This window comes from Salmo salar, chromosome ssa03 (genome assembly GCF_905237065.1).
Source record: "Salmo salar chromosome ssa03, Ssal_v3.1, whole genome shotgun sequence".
Classification (NCBI taxonomy): Eukaryota; Metazoa; Chordata; class Actinopteri; order Salmoniformes; family Salmonidae; genus Salmo; species Salmo salar.
In genome coordinates this window covers 62737582-62755376 of record NC_059444.1, presented here as the reverse complement: position 1 = coordinate 62755376, position 17795 = coordinate 62737582, and the positions used below count along the sequence as shown (strand labels likewise).

Here is a 17795-nt window from a genome sequence, read left to right as displayed (position 1 = left end):
GGGGACTTGCTTCCATTCAGCCACAAGTGTATTAGTGAGGTCGGGCATTGATGTTAGGAGGTTAGGCCTGGCTCGCAGTCGGCGTTCACAATTCATTCCAAAGGTGTTTGATGGGGTTGAGATCAGGGCTCTGTGCAGGTCAGTCAAGTTCTTTCACACCAATCTCGACAAACCATGGACCTCGCTTTGTGCACGGGGGCAATGTCATGCTGAAACAGGGAAGGGCCTTCCCCAAACTGTTGCCGCAAAGTTGGAAGCAAAGAATTGCCTAGAATGTCATTGTATGCTATAGCATTAAGATTTCCCTTCACTGGAACTAAGGGGCCTAACCTGAACCATGAAAACAGCCACAGACCATTATTCCTCCACCAAGCTTTACAGTTGGCACTATGTATTCGGGCAGGTAGTGTTCCCTTGGGATCCGCCGAGCCCAGAGTTGTCAGTCGGACTCTTAGGTGGTGACGAGTGATTAATCACTCCAGAGAATGCGTTTCCACTGCTCCAGAGTCCAATGGCGGCGAGCTTTACACCACTCCTTCCGCTTGGTATCGTGATCTTAGGCTTGTGTGCGGCTGCTCGGCCATGGAAACCCATTTCATGAAGCTCCCGGCAAACAGTTCTTGTGCTGAAGTTGCTTCCAGAGGCAGTTTGGAACTTGGTAGTGAGTGTTGCAAGATAGATCATTTTTTACGTGCTATGCGCTTCAGCACTCGTTGATCCTGTTCTGTGAGCTAGTGTGGCCTACTACTTTGCGGCTGAGCCGTTGTTGCTCCTAGACGTTTACATTTCACAATAACAGCACTTACAGTTGACTGGGGCAGCTCTAGCAGGACAGAAATTTGACTGACTTGTTGGAAAGGTGGCATCCTATGACAGTGCCACGTTGAAAGTCACTGAGCTCTTAAGACCGTGCTACTGCCAATGTTTACCTATGTAGATTACATGGCTTTGTGCTTGATTTTACACACCTGTCAGCTACGGGTGTGGCTGAAATAGTCAAATACACAAATTTGAAGGGGTGTCCATACTTTTGTATATATCGTGTGTGGTTAGCTGATACGTAAAATACTTACCCAGGCGTTGTAAGATCTGGCATGCGTCTGCAATTTCGTCGGGCAGGAACTCGACTATTGTCATCCCACAAACCATTGTATCCTTCCTACCACCTGCAACCACTGATCAAACTTTGCAAAATGTCTTCCATTTTAGACAACTTAGCACATTGCATAGAATGTCAACCTACATTTGTTAGGCTGCTACACTATTGAACAAGTACAAAATCAATACTTGCAACAAGAAATCAAGATTTTATTTTGGTTGGTTGGCATATTCCAAAACCAACAGGCATAAATGCAACAAATTATGGAAATAATGAAAAAGACCTATGTGAACATAATTTGTGAAAGGATGCAGAATTCCATTTCAAACATTCCAATCGTCAGACTTTTGAATCGTATAAAACAAAAAGGAACCTTTCTTAAAAACTCAAATACAAAAACAAGCCTTTTAAGTCACCTTTCGACATAAGAGCTGTTCTGATGGTGTCTACCCCCTGCTTCGGCTTCTCTGAGCAGGTCATCAATCCATTTTATGACAAGCAATCTTTGTGACGCGTCAATGATTGCTACGTTACGTAAAAGGCAATGGTGCATCTCTTTCTGTGATAAAAGGAACACCGCTATGATCATTTGGAGCACATGGCCAACTGTGTACTTTCCATTCAAATCACGCTGTGATCTGCATCTCTCCTCTTAATGGTATAGACTAGATCCTCCCAAAGGCTTACCTGAACCTGTACCTCTTTTACTTAACACTGCAAAATATATTGCATCCCAACATAATCATTGTCATCAAATCATTACTTTATGTCTTTAAGCAGAAAACTATATTTGCCAAAGTCATTGTCATTTGGGGCTATAAGATGGTCTTTTCTTGCTTTGGCCAGTTTCATCAAAAGGAACTCCCTGCGCTCCGTCCATTCCTTTAGTTCCTCGTTTCCATGAGCCAGTTTACACAACTCCTCCTCTGTGCAAGTGCCTTTAAGGTATCTGTGGAAATGGATGCAGTATCAGAAATGTCAGTCACCAATAACACCATTTCAAGTAATCAAATTAGGCACCAGTGACCTAAATAAACGTTAAATTAGCATAGAAACCTTACCTCTCGCAAACTCTGAAGGTGCCAGTGGGGAAGCGATACTGCCAGCAGTTCTGATCGTCTTCAGAGTTAAACACTTTCTCTCTGTGTTTTTCTGAGGTGATATGCTGCTGCCACTGCCTGTCACTGTTGCAGTTCTTACCACAAAGCCAACAGTGGTTGCCAGCCTAGCATAACAGATATCATCAAGATGATATTAGCATGTTGAAGGTTTGTGGTCACTTACAGCATGTTGAAGGTCATAGAACCATCTGGGAATGGTTAAAACAGAGATTTCTTACCACCTCCTCAGCATAGTCTGTGGGCATGTGGATCTGCTTCCCGTTCTCCTTGATGGCGCTGTTGGAGGCCTCCTCGCTCCAGCCAGGCTTCTGAGACTGCAGCCAGTGCTCATACAGCTGCTCCATGTCAGGAACTAAATGGACACACAGTTTAGTATCTGATTAAGTTTGTATTACTCATCATAATATATTTACTGTACATCACACAGGCATGAACTGCTGTACAAAAACTACAGTCCATCTGTAACAAACTCACTGTTGTTCTCTTTCATGTATGTCCACAGGTCCCTTTCCTCTGTGCTGTGTGCAAATGTGCAGTTTCCAATGTACTGGCACTTTTTGCCAGTGGACACGTGCATACAAATCTGTAAGTAAAACACACACACACACACACACACACACACACACAACATGAGCACTTTACACGAGGACAAAACATCATTCTCTCTGGGAGATCCCATACGAGTCAGCTGAGTATGTGGTCAGACCAGTTGCTCTGGGAGCATTTTCAGCCCTCCTAGGCCTACCTCAAACTGAGATGGGATGGGCTTCTTTGTTGGGAGAGGGCGGATCGTTGTCCACTTCTTGCGTTCGATGGAACTCACCAGCACCACTCGTTTGTCTTTTGACCACCTGCAACACAGGTCAGATGAAATTCACTATGCTGACCAGGCTCATTATTCAAATTGTCCTGAAATGGTTTCAGAGGAGAGAACTACTCACGAATGCCTGGCTTTGGCAGTGCAGTACTTCTTGTTCTTGTCTGCCTCACTAACTTGGCCGTTTCTCCAACACTGCCCACACACAAACTGCATCTTCAGATTTGGGGGTCCAAACCTCTTCAGTGGTGTGGTGAATTGCTGGAATGACACAAAATAAATGGTTTGTGTTAGGTCATGTGGAAAATCTGCAGTCAAATTAACAGAAATACATTTAGGAAATAAAGCATGTTCTGAATATAGTGTTGTGTACAATGACTGTTTACCAGGGATCCTTGGGAGCCTGCCTCCATGTTCCAAAACCTATTGGCCTCATGGACTATATTTTCAGGAGTGATGCCTATATGATCATAAACAGATTGCAAAGAGTTTTATGAGGGATGTTCACTTTGAAAACCTACAAAAGTTACCAGAAGGTACTTAAAATACTCTTTCTGGCTGTATGTAACAACACAAAAAAAACATTCTGGGCTAATAATGTAAGAAATAACACACACAAAAACAAAATACAACAAAGTTGCTTAGGAGCTAGAAGCAGAGGTGCCATGTCTGTCGGCACCATCTTACAACTGGGAAAAGTAATCTTGTTGAATTACCAATAACGTTCTTTGATTAGATGCTATTTGAAGGCACCTTTAATAGGTGGTAAGAGCTTACCTAGCTGGTGCTGCATCATCCACACCTTCAGCTCGATCAGGCTGTGGGCATAGAAGCACTCGTCTTCCCGCACGCAGCCGTAGCGCACCTCATGACGACAGATGTCCATCTGGTTCTGTGGACTGTACGGACGGATTTTGGAGTAGCGCACAGTGTTCTCCCTCAGAATGTGGACCAGGCACCTGAAAGCACAACACCTCATCACGTTCACAACCCCCACTGTGCAGAGCATAGAATCATGTTACAATATACACTAGTGGGCTTAATTACTAAAGGAACCAGAGCAGTCAGCCACAAACCATCACTTACAAGGTAGACCACTGCTTAATTCACTTAAAAACCTCTGCATCTCTCTCAGCATGTGTAAACAAGTGAAATGGCTTACTTCTGATCTTCAAAGGCATGTTTTGTCACGGGGTGAGAGCAAAGTGATGGGTTGTCCTTATTGGTTTTGCTGATTATTCTGGGTTTGTGATCAAAACACACCTGGAGATCAGATCAGATACATTAGAGGGATGGACAACTCTTACAGGACACCACACACAGAGTAGAGGTTTTAATAAAGGGCACAGCTCCCACTCATAAAACTGACGCTGAAGGTTATACCAGAGGCAGTAATGACAGTCAACGTTAGTGTTGTATCAGGGTAATTCCACAGTAACAGAATGACGGCAAAAACAACAAACCGTAATTCTGTTACCAAACTTTGTATCTGCACTGCTCTTCAAGTAAATGTTTCATTTTATATCAGTGGAAATTGTTAAAAGTTGTCCTAGTGCATAGATTTGTATGGTTTAACTTGGTAATCATTGGTTTTTGTTTGGCATACTTTTAAAACAGGAAAAAAAGCATAGTCTAAGCATCATTGTTACCGTGGAATTGTATTGGTCATGAGAAGAATGAGGATACAGGATATGGTTCCAGTCAGCGGAACTTCCAAGTCAAACTTTCTCTCTATAACACAGTGGTGCTCCACTCTAGTCAGATGTCCTCAGTCCTGCTGGTTTTCATTTCTCCCTGACACTTAAAATCATTTATTGTCTAGAGTCCACACACTATTACTCTGGGCGGATTAAAAGGCAAAACCAAGCATCCACTGCAGCACTCAAAAACCAGAGTTGTGCACCCTAACGCTCTAACACAACAATGGCAATGCAATAAGAGACTCAGCAACTTATCAATGAAAACGCATCACTTTTTTTTTTTTTACATTAAAAAGCCCAACTTACCCCGCAGAGGAACATGAATATCCCATGATGCTCCTGTAGGATCTTCGGGACAGTCAGATTGATCTTACTGGTGGGCTCAAATGGATCAAAGAGAAAGTCTCTGCAGATGAAGCCTTTGCGCTCCAGGGACCAAACATCAATCTCCTCTTGGCAGTAGGCAAATGTGCAGTGACCAGGGTACCTGCACCCCTCTCCAATGGCGACATCTACAAGGTCATCATTTTAGTTAATAATCATCATAGGCAGCTGAACACTGGCACAGACGGACCATGAAGCACATTGGAGTAGTAGTATTGTAGTAGTAGTAGTATTATTATTATAGTAGTAGTATTTTCAAGGCTTACCTTTGCAGATGTAGTATGGCCCAACATACTGGGATTTTGTCGGTCTGGGTCTGATCAGCTTCCATGACTTGTCTGGTTGATTTTTTATCCTTCCAAGTATTATGTCCTTCTTGCATTTGTGCTCTTCGGTATAGAGTGTGAAATCCAACACTCCAAGCCCTAGTGATAGGATATCAACATGAGCTTTCACATGCAATAATTATCATGTCCCATACCCATTTATCAACCCAGTTTCATACTCTTAGATGTCACACAATAAGCAAAACAGACATTCATATACACCGAACAAAAATATAAAAACGCAACATGTAAAGTGTTGGTCCCATGTTTCATGAGCTGAAATAAACCCCTGCCCAGTCATGTGAAATCCATAGATTAGGGCCTAAATCATTTATTTCAATTGACTGATTTCCTTATATGAACTGTAACTCAGTAAAATCTTTGAAATTGTTGCATGTTGCGTTTATATTACATAAAGCATGTACATACCAGTTTTGACATAGCAGTTTGAGCATGCCTGTTTGAATTCATGAGTATCAGCCAGTGGATTTTTGGCCAGATCCACAACAGCAGGGAGGAGGGTTACATCCGGCATCCCCAGGGCCATTCCCATTGGCTTATCATGGTCGGTCAACTGGAGGGGGAACAAATATCAGGATTTATTTTTAAAAATAGACAAGAAAAACTAAACATATGAACACAAGGTACTGTTGTGAAAATATCAGTGGGACATGGAGACTAGACTAGCTAGACTCACCTGCATGAATGTATGCTGACTATATCCTAGATTTGGGGGGGGGAAAGAAAAATACATCAGAGACAACATTGACAAAACATTTATAAAAGTAAATAATTAAAAATCGAATTTCAGTTGATTGTTTTGTCAAAATCCAATTTTGTTAGCAATTGAGATTTCACTATTCAATAAGAAGTTATTTACATTTTAGTCATTTAGCAGACACTCTTATCCAGAGCAATTAAGGTTAAGTGCCTTGCTCTAGGGCATATGGACAGATTTTCGAACCAGCTTACTGGTTACTGGCTCTCAAGCGCTAGGCTACGTGCCGCGCCAGATTTAAGACATAAGGATAATAACAAATGTTCAACACATTCAAGAGGTATTACCGTTAAATTGGCTGTATGCAACTCCTTGCATACCTGTCTGAGGCTCTGACATGGAAAGACTATCCAGTGAATCCAATGGAGAGGAGACCCCGAAGGTGTCCAGACCTAAAGAGTACCCGCTGGCTTGTGGCTTGTGGTAGGGAGGAGGCAGAGTCACTGTGCACTGTGATGCCACATGCATAAAGGGGTTCATGTGAGATGGCATAAGGAAAGGACTAGACATGGAATTTGAGGGGGCACTGGTTGGAAAAGGGATAGGGCCCTTCATGGTGGGAATGACCTAGAGAGAGAACAATACACTCTACATTAGATATTGTTTTAACATGATAGTGAAAATGCCACATTTAAAACAAAAACAGATAAAAAAAACTAATTGAATGTGCAAAAAAAGGGGGGGGAAAATGAGGTTTTCCTACATTAGCAGCAATCTCCCATGAACGTACCATGGGAGATTCTGTGGGGCCGGGGCCAGCTTGGTCCAGCAGATCATCCAGGTCATCTCCAATAATTTCTGCATCGAAGTCCGGGTGAGACTTTTGCATTGGCAAATGGTAAGACTGGGTAGGGCTGGCTCTGGCACCATTGACCAACGTAGGCATGGGCTTGGAAATGGGCATAGGCAGGGGCACCGGAACATGATTGGGCTCTGGGGTGTGAACCTCAACAGGCGATACCGAAGGGATGATGCTGACAGGGGGGGATTCAGCTTCTATTCTCTCATTCCGAGGGGGGTGCACCTTCATTGCTGCCACTGGGTCTAGGCTTGGGGGGGCTGGGTCTGGACCGTCAGTTTCCTGAGGGGGCTGATTCACTTCTACAACACAGGTGGGAATTTGGAAAGTGCAGACATTATTTTTAGCAACAAGACCTTCCACATTTAAAAAGGTCCAATGCAGACGTTTTTCTCTCATCAAATCATTTCTGGGTAACAACTAAGTAACTTACTGTGATTGTTTTCAATTAAAATTAGTTACACAATTTAAAAATAACTCATTCGCAAAGAGCAATTTCTCAAGTAAGATATTTTGCTAAGACTGTCTGAGTGGGGAGTGGAAATGGAAAAAAAAAGCTGTTATTGGCAGAGGTTTGGATCTCTCTCTCCTGGACAGGTTGTTTATCAACAAAACTGAGGCGTGCGCAACTATGGGTCAAAACAGACAGGGTTGACTTATTTTCTCACAAAATGTTAATTGAAAACAAATACATTTGCTCAATGAGCAATTGTTGTCTCAAATACACTGAACAAATATATAAATTGTTGGTCCCATGTTTCATGAGCGGAAATAAAAAATCCCAGAAATGTTCCATATGCACAAAAAGCTTCTCACAACTTTGTTTACATCCTTGTTAGTGAGCATTTCTCATTTGCCAAGATATTCCATCCACCTGACAGGTGTGGCATATCAAGAAGTTGATTAAACAGCATGATCATTACACAGGTGCACCTTGTGGACAAAAGGCCACGTTGTGCCACAGATGTCTCAAGTTGAGGGAGTGTGTAACTGGCATGCTGACTGCATTAATGTCCACGGGGGGGGCTGAGGAGTATTTCTGTCTGTGATAAAGCCCTTTTGTGGGTAAAAACTCACTCATTGGCTGGACCTGGCTCCCCAGTGGGTGGGCCTATACCCTCCCAGGCCCACCCATGGCTGCACCTCTGCCCAGTCACGTGAAATCCATAGATTAGGGCCCAATTTATTTATTTAAATTGACTGATTTCCTTTATATGAACAGTAACTCCGTGAAATCTTTGAAATTGTTGTACGATGCGTTTATATTTTCGTTTGCCATATCAGCATAGACATGAGTCTAAACAAGACATGGTATCAATAACAATATACAATGAGTTGAAGCGAGCTTACTACAATTCCACACATGGCAGCTTCTTGTCATTGTTACTAGCCATCTGACCTTTCAGAATCATAACAACACACGCCTTCCAGCCACGTCATTGCACGTGCATCACTTACGTGATGCCAGCCAACCCATCTATTGGTCTATTAACAAAATTAGCAAGGCAGGCCAAAATTCCATCCCACCAAAACAGCTAGTTCAGGCAGTCTTTTCAAACAGCTCTTACACTAAAAGGGCATTATAATGTACATAATTTCACAGTATTATTCCAACCTCATGGTAGAAATATACACCGAGTATACCAAACATTAGGAACACCTTCCTAATATTGAGTTGTGCACCCCACCCCTTGTCCTTAGAACAGCCTCAATTCATCGGGCCATGGACTCTACAAGGTGTCGAAAGCCTTCCACATGGATGCTGGCCCATGTTGACTCCAAGGCTTCCCACAATTGTGTCAAGTTGGCTGGATGTCCTTTGGGTGTTGGACCATTCTCGATACACAGGAAACTATTGAGCGTGAAAGACCCAGCAGCGTTGCAGTTCTTCACACAAACCGGTGAGCCTGGCACCTACTACCATACCTCGTTCAAAGGGTCTTAAATATTTTGTCTTTCCCATTCACCCTCTGAATAGCACACATTCACAATCCATGTCTCAATCGTCTCAAGGCTTAAAAACAGTGGCGGCTGCTGAGGGGAGGACAGCTCATAATAATGGCTGGAACAGCGCTAATGGAATGGCATCAAACACATGGTTTCAACCATTCCACTCACTCCACTCCAGCCATTACCACAAGCCCGTCCTCCCCAATTAAGGTGCCACCAACCTCCTGTGCTTAAATCCTTCTTTAACTTGTCTCCTCTCCATCTACACTGATTGAAGTGGATTTAACAAGTGACATCAATAAGGGATCATAGCTTTCACCTGGATTTACCTGGTCAGTCTGTCATGAAACGAGCAGGTGTTCTTAATATTTTGTATACTCAGTGTATTCAAAACACAGGAAAACCATATTTGACTGCACTGGGCCGATAAGTAAATTACTCAAACTAAATCACAGAATATCTTACCAATTTCTATATCTTCCACAGATGTAGATCCATGAGACTGAAACAAATAAAAAGAACGCTCTTAAAATATTTACCTGCTGGTACACTACATTCATTTGGTGCAAGTAATCTATATTGTGTGCAGATTCCCACAAAGAAATGGAATTCCCTTTACCTTGTCATTGGATGCACCCGAATAGCTTGATCCAGGCAAAACATTTAAGGCAGGCTGTTGAAAGAAATATCTCAAGGTTAGATACTAAGCCACATACTGAAGTAGCCTATGTGCCATAATCCATACAGTACACTCTCACCTTACTCCTGACATAGGCTTTACGGATTTTCAATCCCAACATTTTGGCCAGGTCCTGAGTCAATCCTATGACATTGGGATCCTGAAAAAAACAATCCCATATTGACAATAAGGATTATGAACTTAAGACAATAAAATGGAAGAATCTACAAAACCTTACCACATGGTATATTTCCTCTGCGGTCTCACCTGAGGCACTGCAAGGGAGCACTTCGCTACAGTCTCATAGGCCTCTTTATGCCTGCCCATCTCTTTCAAGGCTCTGGCTTTCCTATAAAGAGCTCTATGGTTCCCCTCATTCAATTGCAGAGCTTTCTCACAGTCTACTAGTGCTTCATCATGCAGACCCTGAAATAAAATTCCCAAATTTTACCACTCTTTGAACAGAAAATAGAGAAATAATACATCATTCATAAATGTAAGACAAAACACACCACTTTCTTAAACCTGACTTACCGGTACAACGTTCAAGTAAGCAGCAGCTCGATTGGCATACAGCTTTTCCAACGTTCCAGTAGGTACACTGATGTCTTCCGAATCTGCATATTCTGCTATGCTCAAGGCCTCAGTGTACATTTCTATAGATCGCATCCATTCCCCTTCATTGAACACATCATTTCCTTCACCAAACAGATTCTTCACAAGGTCCTGAATGAACACCTGAAAAAACAAATTCAAAATAACCAAAATATGAGGTGCATTCTGAGCTTCATATGTCATGAATGTAGGTGCAGCCATTTGAGTTGATTGCATAATCACCTCATATCGTTCCTGAGTTCCAGGATAGGGCAGAGTTGACCTAGAAACAAACAAGTTCAAACTTAGATCTCCTTCCTTTGACACTGAAAACATGAGCATATTCAAATATTACATCGTTCATGGACATCATGGAGTAATCTTTTCCCAAATAATACAATTTCAATATAACTCACATTGAGGCACAAGATCCTGAAATTGCTAAACAACATCTGACTTGTTGTACAGTTCCAGGCAGTTACCACTATGGAAACACTTAGGCTGTCTCCTGCGAAAATGAATTGTAATTCTCTTCCCCCAAGACCATCCATCGGTGGCTGACAACAGCGCTGTAGCCTGATTTCCCTATGCACTCAACCAATCTGCATTCCCTGGGGTACACTGACTTGGACTGGGGAGTCCTGATCATACTCACTGGATGAACTGCAGCCCATTCTGAATATCCTGCCAGCGACTGCTTCGGTCCTGACACAGGATTGACATGTTCACCTGTTTCTTTAGGTCGTGGTCTCTGTCAACACAATATGTAATTAAAAAAAAAAGAAGTTAGTTACCTTTCTAGTTAACATGTTTTAGGCCTACTCTGAGTATAATTGTATTATTGTCAAAACCGTTTTGTCGTAGGCCTTGCATACCGTTAGAATACGTCCAAACATACATTTTCATTAAGTGACTCACTCATTAACTAGTTAAATAAAGACGAGACAATTCACATCATGAATATGTATAACGTTAAACAGGTGAAAATTACTTTTCAGGCTTCACGTGCTCCTGACTCAACAAAGCACACGACAGCCTCGAAAACTCATGGCTTTAAAATTCTTCATGCTTTGAACTTCCTGTCTGTCGTCTTTACAAGCTAGTTAGTTAAAAGTAATCGGTCAATATTTCGAGAAGATAAAAATGTAACTAGCTAAAGTGAGTCTGCTTACGACTGACAACGAGTCTGGCTATACAAATCTACAGTACAGTAGTTGGAAGAGTTGATCCTGGACGAACGTTATAAAGTGTACATTATTACAAGTTAGCCCCATAACGTCAGAGGAAATGTTCGATACCCACTGACATATGTAGTTAGCTAGTTAGCGTCTAGGTCGAACAAATACCTCCACCTAGGTAGGCTAGCTTAACTAAATTAGACTAACCGATCTGGCACGAGAAAGATATTGATATTCTAAACATAAACAGTATGCAATGCGATTGCTAGATAGCCATGGCTATAGAGTTTACAGTTACATGCTTGTCAAAGATAACGTTCAATAGTAGAGTACCTGTACATTTTTCTACAGTAACGTTAGCTAGCTTCCTAGCAAGCTAGTTATCAATATGTCGGGCGGGAGATGCAAGAGAGCTAGCTACAGTACATGACTGTTAGCGGTGTAGCTAACACCTAGATAGCAAACTAGCTAGTTAGCCATCTTACAAATAATGATATTTAGAATATGCTCACCCTTAAGAAATATTTAGATGTAAAAAAAAAGTCCACATCTAAATGAGTACAGCTTAAAATATATGACTTGTTCCCTGGCCAGCATCAGTGATTTCTTGAGTGTTGGGGACACGAATCATGATGTGGCCTGGTCTCTGGCATGACGTTTTTTATGTTTGCTAGATTCCATTCTTATTCGAGGAAACAGGGCCCCCTGTTGACCACAAACGGTGTTCTGACTTTTTACTTTAGTAAACTATGAAATTACAGTACTATGTACATGATGAAATCTTGAAATGTCAACAAATAAATATAATTCATATGAATTATTCATGGCAATATAGCATGATATACAACCTTTTGACACAGTTGACTTGCTGGGCCTTTATGAACATGTTTTCTGTGAGGAATTGCATGCAATAAGGCTGTAGACATGATAAAACAATGACCACAGACATTAATTTATTGATCAATTAGACCTGAAATCTGAACAAAAGTCAACTGAAGTCCTTGGTCTTTCAGAATCTGAACAAAAGTCATTGAGCAATTGGCTTTAAGTAATACTAAATTATGGACTCTTGGGTGATTCTAACAGAGAGGGAACTCAAATCAAGTTCAGATCAGTGTTCAAGGATTAGTTTACAGCAGATTATTCCGGGAGGAGGAGGGAATGATGCTCAGGAGATTATTCAAACCAGACTAAAAAAAAAACTCTCCACTGCACTGAATGCCTATGTCCACCAGAGTGTAAATAAGCAGCAGTGCATGCAGACTCCCTCTTGCACACCATGCCTGCGATTTATCGGATACTTCTACTGTTCTCTGGTAAATTGCTGCTTGAATTTCTTTACATTTTTAACACATTTTGCAGGGAATGATTAAGAGGGATTGAGAGGGAGTGAAGTAATGTTAAAGGACAATGTTATGAGTGCCTTCAGGGATCTAACATGAAAGGAACTTAGATCTGTTATAGCCTGATGATTCAACTCCTTAATTTCACACAACAATACAACTGTATCATCTTGAAATGGTTGAATCTTTTATTTCCATAATCTTGTGATCTTTACATAGAACTCATTTTATGGTTGAATTTTTACTTTAATGCATGTTTAATGATTTAACAAATCAGTATCAATGTCAATTGTCATGTCTTGTATGTTGACAACTAATATGCACATTACAAATTCATGTTAATTTGATCGGGGAAAAGAGGTTATAGAACTAGACCATAGTATAAGAGTGTAAAGGGAATTTCCAGCTGAACAAAAAGGAGAGCAGTCCCATAAAAAGTGTGAAGTTGTTTTGTATTGTGGGAAAGGGGGTTAATTTCAAAAGCTATGGTTGTCTAAAAATATCAGTGTCAGAGAAATTATAGTCAATCATAAACACATTTGGTTTAATACAAGTTGCAAAAAGGAGACACCCCAGCATAGATGCATAGAAAACGTTAAACGGCCTTCTCTGAGAAGGTACTTATATATTAATCAGACAATATCAAACGTTCTCTAAACATCAGCCTGAGAGGCTTGTACGAAGTCAAAACAAAAGACAGTGACTTTGCCAGCTGCTACAGAATCACGGTGTTCATAATGTCATTGTGTCCTCAGTCCTTGTAGCTCTGGCGTCAATCACTATCAAACGATATGAGAACAATTCATAACATTCAGTGACAAGTCTAGTGACCATCAACCCGTACACAAATGAGTGTCACAAATAGAACACTGGAAATCATGTGTCTGACAGAAAGGGAAAACATAAACATTTGCTAAGCATTGTGTTTATTACTCTTAACTGAATATGAACTTTATTCATCTTAAATATTCCCCATTACAAAGAGCATCTTTCTTGGAAAATGTGAGGGACTTCTCCAGGCTTGCAATTGCAATATTAGCTCGTCACTTCATAAATAGACTTGTAATAATACAGCATGTCCATTCCGACACTTTGAACACTTAGACATTAAGAATCATTTTCATATGAAAGACTAATCATAGAGCTACACTTCTCAATTTTCATTTGATGACAGGACATATGACTAAAGAGATAGTATGAAGCAAATGGCACATACTAAGCAAGGCTGCTACATACAGACAAGTATATGCAAGAGCACATTTTGAACAAGATGTATGTATATGTAATTGGTGTACATGTGATGCGCTGAGTTTCATGTTCTTCTTCTGTTGTTGTTGTTTTTGCAGTGGTGATAGCCTCTATGGCACTGCAGAGCCCCCCACGGACTAAGAGAGGGCTACTGGAGCTGGCAGGGGTCATCAAGTGCAGCACAGGCAGATCAGCCCTGGCTTATATGATGTATGGCTGCTACTGTGGACTGGGGGGTCAGGGCTGGCCCAGGGATAAAGCAGACTGGTGAGGCAGTTGTAATGATGTGTTATAAACATGTTATAAATATAGATATTTTTTGGGGGGAGTGCCATTTCATAACAAACTCCGATCATTTAAAGTACCACTGAATGAAAAACCCCTCCATTAACTTTTCAGTCTGGTAGGCCACAATAACAACCTGCATTATGTGATGCAGTTGAAACTGCAAAGTGTATCATTTTGGGTTTTCTTTTGAGGTTTTGCCCTCCTGTCAATTGGATATTTGGAAATAGACATGCACAACCAGCGCTCCCACACCCAAAATCCTAACCATAACTTCCTTCTGTCCACTAATCACAGACATGAACTCCCACAAAACCGCTAAACTACAGAACCTCCAGCCTCCAGATCTCTCACAGGCCTGCCTGCTAACAATAGTTGAGCCCATCCTCTTTCATTTCCTTTTGTTTTAAATAGAGCTGCTGTTGGTCCAAGCCACAATAATATGGAAAAACGCCCAGTCTCTGCCTTTTCAGCTAATAGTTTCTAGAAAAAGGGACTGTATTACTTATGCAGTGCATCACTGAGACAGCAAATAGTTCTTATAATGCCCTGTTTTAAGTCTTACAGTAGTGTATTTTTTCCTTCATTAAGGTGCTGTCACAAACATGACTGCTGCTACGGAGATGCAGAAACTGCTGGTTGTCAAACCAAGACAAGAAGGTATCAATGGACGTGTGAAGACAGGACTGCAGAATGTGGTACGCCATCTCAGTTTTATGCACATGAATGAAACATAATGATTAAATCAAGTGGGGTAAGCCTATCCCTCCCCTCACAGAGGTGTGCTATGACTTTGTCATTTTTGTATAGATTTGCTGTTGAAAATGAATGGGTCTTTTCAGTGCATGGAAAATAACAGATGTGTGATCAACAAACATCTGAGTAGTTTATAAACACTGCAGACATTATAGGGGACAGGAGTGCTAGGAGGGAATGGGCACGAAAGGAATAATTTCTCACCCACATTTTCAGGTATTTTAAGCTCCCACCATAATTGCTAATCGCAAAAGCACATAGGACAAGCTACACAGTTCAGGATGTTTACGGTGTTTATTTGAGCATCAGACATTTTCTAACATTTCTAAACCTCAGAGTGTTTCCTTCATATCCTCCACAGACCACTCCTTTCACATCAGCTGTCATTTAAGGAAACTACTCACCCACTTAACCCTCTTTTCATTCCAGATGATCTCAAGGACAAATGTGAGAAGATTCTCTGCAAATGTGACAGGGAGGCAGCCAAATGCTTGAGAAAAGCACCTTTCATCCAGAAATATGCTATGTGGCCAGACTTTCTCTGTGGGTGTACACTGCCAACATGTAATATCTACTGATTCAATAAATGTACACTTGTTGATTTTTACATTTGCTGTGTGTCTATTTATGTTAATAGAATATCAGAAGGATCTCCTTCACAACATTATAATGACATGTAACAGCAGTAATACTTCAGGGCATTTTGTATTGGTATCTCCTTTTTTCCATTTATATGAAAAGGAAAAATATGCTTAAACCACTATCACAGTGTGACTATGTCATTAGATAAACAAACTGTGCGATGAGACTCTCAAAATTGAGTATAATACCAGAAATTATAAGCACAGGTAACAAACGAGTGTACAAAACAGAGAGAGCTCAGTAGTGGTTACATAACATCCCAGGGTTTATTCTTAGGGGGTGGAATGTTGCAGCCAAGGTGAGATCAGGTAGCCTAAGTCCTTACAATAGTGTACTTATACCCGGGTGTGTTGTGCCTTACCTTATACTCCCTGAGGTTCTGCCGAGGTCTCTTTTCCACTGCTCTAATCCTCGCAAACTAACCCAGCATGATATTTCACCTCTTAAAAGGATTCTTAAAGCATCCTGAGGTTTTCACCTGTTTTATGTTTTCAACTTAATGTTTACTTTGCTGGAGCTCAGTAGCCGTAAAGTATAATGTACAGCACGTGACCAACAGATGGCAATGTTGAATGTTTACTTCAAAGCTAAGATGCATGTTCATTTTACAGTTTACAGCAAAGATGCAAACACGTTCATACACTATTAGTAGCATACTGTATACTTACATCTAGCCTAATGACTTTCTATCTAAGGCAGACCTGGGTGCAAATACTATTTAGGGTATTTCAATTACTTAAAAAAAAAAAGTTATATATTTTTTTGAAAATACAAATACTTGAATATTGCAATGTACTTGGAAATACACTTTATTTCATGTATTTGAAAATGCTTAAATACACAGACAAGTATATTTTCGAATACAAATATTAAAATACTCCTTGCATTTGTCCCCAGGTCCTTTTGGTCCTAGGGGTATTTGAAATAACTGAGGATTTATATAATTATTCAAAAATACTTTCAAATACTTCAAATTAAAGTAGCTGATTTGGCAAAATCATTTGAAAATACTCAAAAACGCAGAAATATGCATGTATTGAACCCAGGTCTGCTCCGAGGTAGATCAATGTTTTGTCTACGTTTGTGGCAGGTGCCATATGACCAGCATAGGGAATGTCAAATTTGAGGCAACTGAAGTCTGTTTTATACTTTATTTGGGCATGTTTTGTCCTGCGACGCTGCATCAGAAATGAATTCCTAACTTCAAATGATTGAGCTGTTTGGAATGTTTTGGTATTTCTGTTTTTGGGCATGGCTCTTTGAAATTATTAACGACAACAATAGCCTTAAAGAGATACAATTCATTAGAAACCCAAACTCCTGTAATAAGCTGGATATATCATACAGATGCTATGACTATAAGTAGTCTGTATAGAAGTCCTGCTTTAGTCTAATCTACAGCGGTATGTGTTGGTATTCTGGGAATGTTGGGCATTCTCCTTCGGCAGTGCAGAAGTAGCTCCACAGATGCTCATGAAAGGAATCTGGCTCCCCCTCTGGGCAAAAGGAAACACAGGCTGCTTGAAGAAGACCCTCCTCCTTCAATACAGTCATTGGTATGATGCTTTTTCCAATGTCACTCCCACATGGCTCAACAGTGAGTTCCTTGGCCTCAGTTTCCAGACCTGAGTTTGAGGACATAAGGTTAGGAAGTAAATCTGTTTGTGTGTTAATGGTGTGGTGGTGGAGGATGTTCCCCCAGCTGAATGGTTTCCTTGTTTCGTAATCTGCTGTAGGTAGTGTCAGCAAGTACTCAGCACCAGTAGGTGGTGTCATACACATAGTTAACGAGACCTGAGACTAGATGGAGAAGGGACAAGACAACACAGATGTTTATTGTGTCTGAATCATATTTCAATTCAATTGCTAAGAAATAAATAGTTGTACTTTAGTTTGGCTGAACATTGTGTCTACTGTTGTACCTCATGTAAATCACAAGGACCCAAAATGAATTCAAATAGTTTTCCAATAAGTGTGAGCAGTAGGGTCAAGAGATAATTTTTATGTCTGACTCCTATTTTGAACCCAAACTATATTGCACATAAATTCCTTCCCACTTATATGACCCGATGATGATCGCAGTTGCTATTTACTGT

The 17795-nt window shown here is 40.9% G+C and overlaps 2 protein-coding genes across 7 annotated transcripts; one reads left to right on the top strand and one right to left on the bottom strand.

Moving 5' to 3' along the window:
* Positions 1–1287: 1287 nt before the first annotated feature.
* Positions 1288–12107, bottom strand: z3h7a (Zinc finger CCCH domain-containing protein 7A). 6 transcript variants are annotated; one of them, XM_014192944.2, is made up of 23 exons: positions 11938–12107; positions 10903–10998; positions 10491–10530; positions 10188–10391; positions 9921–10079; positions 9733–9813; positions 9594–9647; positions 9440–9476; positions 6929–7326; positions 6513–6792; positions 6145–6170; positions 5877–6021; positions 5388–5546; positions 5044–5249; positions 4200–4300; positions 3815–3996; positions 3424–3497; positions 3162–3298; positions 2966–3071; positions 2695–2803; positions 2439–2572; positions 2161–2324; positions 1288–2048 (listed from the first exon to the last, which is right to left on the bottom strand). In XM_014192944.2, exons 2-23 carry the CDS (start codon positions 10968–10970, stop codon positions 1859–1861), a joined length of 3054 nt encoding a protein of 1017 aa, XP_014048419.1. In that variant the 5' UTR covers positions 10971–10998; positions 11938–12107; the 3' UTR covers positions 1288–1858.
* A 549-nt stretch (positions 12108–12656) lies between these two features.
* On the top strand, positions 12657–15664 carry LOC106601151 (phospholipase A2). The gene is made up of 4 exons (XM_014193112.1): positions 12657–12741; positions 14115–14283; positions 14893–14999; positions 15487–15664. The coding sequence occupies exons 1-4, from the start codon at positions 12705–12707 to the stop codon at positions 15633–15635; spliced, it is 462 nt and encodes a 153-aa protein (XP_014048587.1). The 5' UTR covers positions 12657–12704; the 3' UTR covers positions 15636–15664.
* Positions 15665–17795: the final 2131 nt, after the last annotated feature.